This window comes from Chenopodium quinoa, unplaced genomic scaffold (assembly GCF_001683475.1).
Source record: "Chenopodium quinoa cultivar QQ74 unplaced genomic scaffold, ASM168347v1, whole genome shotgun sequence".
Classification (NCBI taxonomy): Eukaryota; Viridiplantae; Streptophyta; class Magnoliopsida; order Caryophyllales; family Amaranthaceae; genus Chenopodium; species Chenopodium quinoa.
The window spans coordinates 2485305-2492383 of NW_018742523.1; the positions used below are offsets into that span (position 1 = coordinate 2485305).

The 7079-nt window shown below is 34.2% G+C and overlaps 1 protein-coding gene across 1 annotated transcript; it reads left to right on the forward strand.

The window, feature by feature from the left end:
• Window positions 1–5993: 5993 nt before the first annotated feature.
• LOC110719946 lies at window positions 5994–6560 on the forward strand. The gene has a single exon (XM_021898928.1). It carries the CDS (start codon window positions 5994–5996, stop codon window positions 6558–6560), a length of 567 nt encoding a protein of 188 aa, XP_021754620.1.
• Window positions 6561–7079: the final 519 nt, after the last annotated feature.

Below are 7079 nucleotides of genomic sequence, written 5' to 3' on the forward strand. Positions count from 1 at the left end.
TTTATTGCTTATGTTATATTATTATATTTGTTTAGTAATAATTTTGTAAATGAACATTTATTATGTTGATAATGATTAATAAACAATACCTACTATTGTATAAATTATGAGATACGAAGTATAACTTGTTTATCAAATATTTTAATATAGTTAGTGAAGGTTCAAAATTGACATTTGTCGTTCAACCAGCAATTCAAATTGTTATAAAAATTTAATTTTTTGTTTATGAACATGTTACTTTCCTAGTATGAACATTGTATATATACTGTCTAGATGTTTGCTTTTGAAGGATGTGATTTATAGTAATACTCAAGCAAGGAAAAAGAAAATGTTCATTTCCTTCTCAATAAAATCAAAATGAAAATGTATATCACCAAAAATTGAATTATTGAATATTAAAATATACAATACAATTCCACACATATTATCAAATACAATTAACTTCTCAATCCAAATTTGAAACATTCAAGCTCGTGTTATTGACCTGATTGCGACTCCGATCTATGCCTTCTTGGTTTCCTTCTTTTTGTCGTTTTCCTTTAATCCTTGCTATTGTATGGTCTAACTCACTATCTATATCCTTGATTTTCTTAACTAATTGAAAATATTATATATATATAAAAAGAATAAGTATTGAAATGAACCAATTTTCATATGAATATGAATATGAATATGCATAATGGATGAGTATAACAATTACGTGATAGATGTGGAAATAAATGAACATATAATAATATATAAATGAATACATATTAGTTTGGAAATGACCATCTATTAATATGAAAATGAAAATTTTTATATATATAAATGAACATCTATTAATATATAAATGAACATATATTCGTTTGAAAGTGACCATGAAAGATAACGATCGATGAACATGAACTTTATACGTAAATAAACTTTTGAGATATCATGTGTGATTGCCCATACACCCATATGAGAAAAGGCATATATTGAAATTCAAAATTGAAATGAACGTGAAATATTTGAGGAAGATGACAAAATTTATCAAAATTTTAATAATTGTATGTTAATATATGAATGACCATTTACAAATATGTGATTGAACATCTACCAAAATAAAAATGAATATTCATTACAAGAATTTTCCACTCCAAACTATGAAAAAGAATAATGCACATTAATACGTGAATGACTATGTGCTAATATATAAACGAACATTTATATTAATCATCTATCAATATGTGAATGATCGCATTCTAATATATAAATGAATATTTATCAAAATAGAAATGAACATTGATAAAATAAAAAATCACAAAAAAAAAAAAATATTCACTATGAATTTAATATATATTTCTATAATCCTACGAAATAAGACAAATTACTCAGAAAATTAAGACAATTAAACTCTACTTTTAATTTTTTATGTCCAGTAATTTTGTAATCTAATAACACACCACAAATTAATTCAACAAGCATACCAAACATCAAAACGACCATAAACTATTATGTAATTGAACATCTACCAAAATAATATTGACCACTCATTAAAAGAATTTTCCACTCTAAGTAACTATAAAAAAAAATGAACATTAATACGTGAATAAACCATGTACTAATATATAAATGAACATTTATGTTAATCATCTATTAACATGTGAATGACCTTCTACTAATAAATAAATGAATATTTATCAAATTGAAAATGAACATTTATAAACCAGAACTTTCCACTACGAACTAAATTTACATTTCTATATCAATGCGAAATTGATCAAAATTTCCAGGAAATTGCGACAACTAAACTTTGTTTTTAATTTTTCGTGTCCAACAATTTCTTATCTAATAATAAATTTTTTTATTATACTGATGTTGATAAATTAAGTACTCATAAGTCAGCAACAAATTAAAAGAGATACAATTATACAAATGATTAGAAGTTAGAACCACAAATTCATCTATAAAAATGGAAATTTCGTTAAATATATTCTGTATTTTAAGCTCTCATCATAGGCTTGCAACAAAGAGATATTCAACTACACAAATGCTTAGAACAACAACAGATTTAATTTTGATGTTTTCTTTCAAAAACTAGTAAAAGTTAGGGTTTATATTTATTTTTCATTCCAAAAAAATGAACAAAAAAACTTACAATTTCGAGTTTCGGAGCTATTTTGGTGATTTTTCCAGTAATTGAGTAATTTCATCTTTTAGATCCGACATTGTATATAATTAATCTACATAAATTTTATTTTTTGGCTTAGTTTTCAGATTTTGAAGCTCTAAATGAGAAAGAAAATGGAGAGAGAGAAAATGAAGAGAGTTTGAAAAAAGGTGAAAGCAAATGATAGTTTGTAATTTTTTTATTTAATTTTTTTTAATGTATATATATGTGTGGGTAGTAGTTACTGTGCAAATTAGTAGTGGGGGTAGTGGTACCGTTTAAGAGGGGGTATAGGTAGAGTTATCTACACTATAATGTTGGCATAAATAATTATCATTATATATAAAGTAATTAATTTGGAGGCTCCAATTTCTCGTAGGCCCTGTTTAATGTCTTATATTCAAAATGGTCATAAGCGGGCCTGATAACAACTTAAGTTATACTTCCTCCATTCTTTTTTATTTGACCCGCTTTGACTTTTATACTATTCACCACCACTCTTTTGACCGTTTTTTGTGAATACTAATATGTAAGGAAAAACATATTTATGTGTGATATTTTTGAATTCGTCTCAATAAGTACTATCATAATATATAACTTTTATAAATTTTACTTATGGAGAATTAAAGTTATTGATCGTTAAAGTTTTACATTGGCAAGCGTGTTAAAAGAAACGAGTCAAATAAAAAAGAAAAGAGGAAGTAACACTATTAGTAGTAAAATCATTTCAATAAATTTATATCTTTGTTGTGTTCCAAATCTTGCTTATACATCTTTTTGTAACATTAAAGTGTCTCTGTATTGTGGATTCTCTCCCATATTTGACTTTATTGCAAAGCCATAGGAGGACATTCAATTTGTCCTCATTTCTAAGCCTATAGAGCTAGCTCATGATAATATGCCGCTTGTTAGCTTGTTGCTGTTGTTGGTTGACTAGTGTTGGTTGGTCCAAAATGATTACGTCTTGTTATTGTTTATTGAATGGTGCTGGTGACTTCATTGTTACACGGTCTTCTTATTGTTTCATCTCCTCTTGTTCAATTGTTGGAACTTGATTCAAATCAAAGTCATTATCATGATGATTAGTATGCACCTTGTTCATTAAAGAAATTTCCATCCTTATAAGGGTTCCAAGCAGCATTGAGGTCATACTTAAAAATATCCCTAACGTTATTAACTTTTGTGTTATCAACACCATTAGCAATATTGTCACCCTTACAAAGTTACAAGGTTTCCAAGCAGCATTCAAATCAAACTTGAAGTCTGAAGCTATCAATGCAGGCAATGATGCTCCCCGTATATTTTCCCGTTTCTTCTCTAAGTGAAGCAAAAATTGGCTCTTTGATGTGTTTTTATGTGATTAAAAAAGCCAGAAGTCTCAAATTTAAGTGATGTAATGGAGGAAAATTTGAAAGTTTTCGTTTCCTAAGCTTTTGCTTAATTAGCAATCACTACAAAAATTAAACCAATTAATGTTAGTCCATTAATTAATGTAAAGCCCAATTCATGTCCCGTTGGTGATGGGTTTTATGCTACAAATTTTTGCCTACACCCCGGGTAGGCAGAGTTGCCTGCACCCCCACTCCTTCCTAATAACGTCATCTTGGTTGTTTTTTCAATTATGAATCACCTAAAAAATGTTCATTTTCATCATTGTAAATGTTCACTTATGTATTATTAAATGTTCATTTCTTTAGAATAATTATTAAATGTTTAATTATGCTAATACGACATGAAATATTCAAATTATTATATTTTTGTATTTGTGTTTCTAGATGACTATTTATAATAGTACTTAAGGGAAAAAGAAAAAGTTCATTACCTTCTTAATAAAATCAAATGAAATTGTATACCACCAATAATTGAACAATTTGATATTAAATTAATGTACAATACAATTCCACATAAACACGATAAAATTTCTCGATCCAAATCGAAAAACTCAAGCTTGTGATATTGGTTCATGTTGCTTGGCGATTCCATGCCTTCTTGGTTTACTTCTTTTGGTCATCTTCTTCTTTTCCTTTCTATTGTACGGTCTTCACTATATGCACGATTCTTTTTTAACTAATATAAAAAAATATTTTATTAGATTTGAGCAAGAATAAATGTCGAAAATGAACCAATTTTCATATGAATATAAACATGAATGAGTATAAAAGTTGACATGATCGATATGAAAATTAACATCTATTAGAATGTAAATGAGCATATGTTAATATATAAATGAACATATATTGGTGTGGAAATGATCATCAACTACCTCCGTTAAATATTAGTTGCAACTTTTAAGTATTATTTGTGAGATATAAAATATTCCAAAGTTGCAACTAATATTTAACGGAGGTAGTATTAATATGAAAATGAACAATTATTAATACATAAATGAACATATTTACTTAATTCAATATGGATATGAACATCTATTGATATATACATGAGCATATATTAGTTTGAATATGACCATGAAAGATAATAATCGATGAACATATACATAAAATATGTTTGGGTCCAAATAACTTCAATTGGGCCGGTCCAAATGTTTTAATTACAAAGCCTAAAAGCAAGGTTCAACTCTCCCCAAAGCATGTCAAGTCAGTTAATGGTCCAGTCAACGTGGCAAGCCCACTTGGTCTAAAGGCCGATTCACCCATTAAGTAAAGGTATAAAAGCCTTCAATTGTCTCTCTTTACATTCATTCACAAAAAATCCTCAATCACTTAATTCTCTTGCATAACTTTCTCTCTTTAACACTATACTGACTTCGGCATCAGAGGGGCCTTCCTCGGCATAACCCTCGAGGCCAGTTTTATGTGTGTTTGCTGTGCAGGAAACCCTCGGCCTAGTCATAACTTGGACCGAGATCAGTCTTCAACCCCAAAAAAGGGCCTAGCCGAAGGCCTTATTGTTTTCAACCGAAAAAATTTGGCGCCGTCAGTGGGGAAAGACATAAAAAAGCAAGCCAAAAATCAACCAATCTTAGCAAAAATGACTAAGAGTGAAAGAGTACTAAGAATAATGATCCTTCCTCTTCGAGGAAAGGTCCAATTATGGTGGGAGGGAATCCACCTATTCCACCATCACCGAAACCTTCTTCGTCTTCTTCGAAAGCTCCTTCTTCCCTGGAAAGGGTAGCGCCGGAGAGGTCACCATCCCACCATACTCGCCAAGTCAGTCCAATGCAAAGAGTCATCCTCGAAGCTTCCATTCTTGGTCTCAACCGAGAGCAACTCCTCAAATGGGGCCCTCTAAAGAGGAAGTGGCGCGAGCCATCGCGGTCTTCATGGACCTCATGTAGGCCCAAGGAGGCAACTTTCCACCAACACCCCGTGATCACTCACCTCTTCTGCCAAGAAACGTGAGAAGGAGGACCGACCACGAGGAAAGTGGACGAGCTCCATCCTGTAAGGAGCTCGGTGATAAGTGGGAGGAGGACACTTGGAGGACCGAAAGGGAAAGGAAAAAGAACCCCCAGTTCTTTGAAAAATCTGGAACTCAGGACTCTCAAAGCTACAAAAGCAGCAATACCGCCTCCGCGTGGCAAGAGCCTGCTCTCCTAAACGTTCACGAACTTCTTGGCTCAAGGGAGGTGAGCGTGCATAGTCGCCTCACCTACCCAGAGGGAACTGAACCTTGTCCCGAGTCGTCACAGCCAGGGATAAAAACCACTTCCATTATTCTGAGAGGGGGAAGCGAGGTCCCGTTGGCTAGACACAAAGGAAAGGCCATAATGGGTCTTAGCAGCTCACCCTTCCAAAGCTAGATTTTGGAAGAACATGTGCCAACAGTAAAAATCCTGGCACTCATAGCTTATGATGGTACTTCGGACCCGAAGGACTACATTGCCTCTTACGAGGGACACATGTACCTGAACCCCAAGTCCGAAGCGACCTGGTGCAAATATTTCCCGACTACCCTTAAAGGTGTTGCACAAGCGTGGATCACCAAGGGAGTAAAGGAAGGCTCAATAACCGGTTGGAAAGACCTCTCCAACAGATTCAAGAGCAAGTTTTCTACAGCGAACCGCCGAGAGAAGACAACTGCAGAATTGATGGGTCTGCAGCAGGGGGAGGACGAGAGCCTCCGAGACAATCTGACTCGCTTCAACAACGAGTTGTTCAGAATTACAAGCCTGGACCAAGGGCTGGCCGTTTTTGCACTGCGGAACGGCCTACAAGCTGGAAAGTTCTTTGATTTCATGGTCATGCATCCACTGCAGACCTTGGAGGAAGCTCTGGATGCCTCGAACAAATACATACGAGCCGAAGAATGGAACAAAACCAAATCCCAGTTCCAATCCGAGGCTGGGAAGGCAAAAGGACAGCAGTCCCAAGGCCAGGGCCAGAGGAAAGGGAAGGCGAAAGCCTCAAAACCGTCCTCAACTCTTGAGCCGAAGAAAGAAAAAAACCCCATATATAGGGAAATATGAATTGTACACTCCTCTCACCTTTCCATGTGCTAAGATCTACAGCATAACGAAGGACGAGTAGAAGTACAAAAAGTCGAGGCCACTACCATTGTGGCATCAGCAGAAAAACAAGGACCGATGGTGTAAGTTTCATGAATCTTCTGGACATCACACCGAGGACTGTATTCAACTGAGGGATTAGATAGAGGATATGGTCCGAAAGGGTTACTTGAAAAAATATCTCGCGAACTGCCGAGAAATATTCTCGGCAAGAGCTGGATTTACCCTGAAAAAAGGACAAGCCGCAAGGCAACAACAATCTTGACATCCTTGTCATTTCCGGATGAATATACTCTCGGAATGCATTAAAACGCCATTTGAGGGGCTTGACCCATCAAGTAAATCATGCTAACATCCAAGCATCCTAGTCTCCGATGCCGAACATCACGTTCACAGCCGAAGACTGCTGGGGGGTGGCATACCCCCATGATGACCCACTGGTAATCGTTACAGCATCACGAACCACAATGTCTGGAGAAC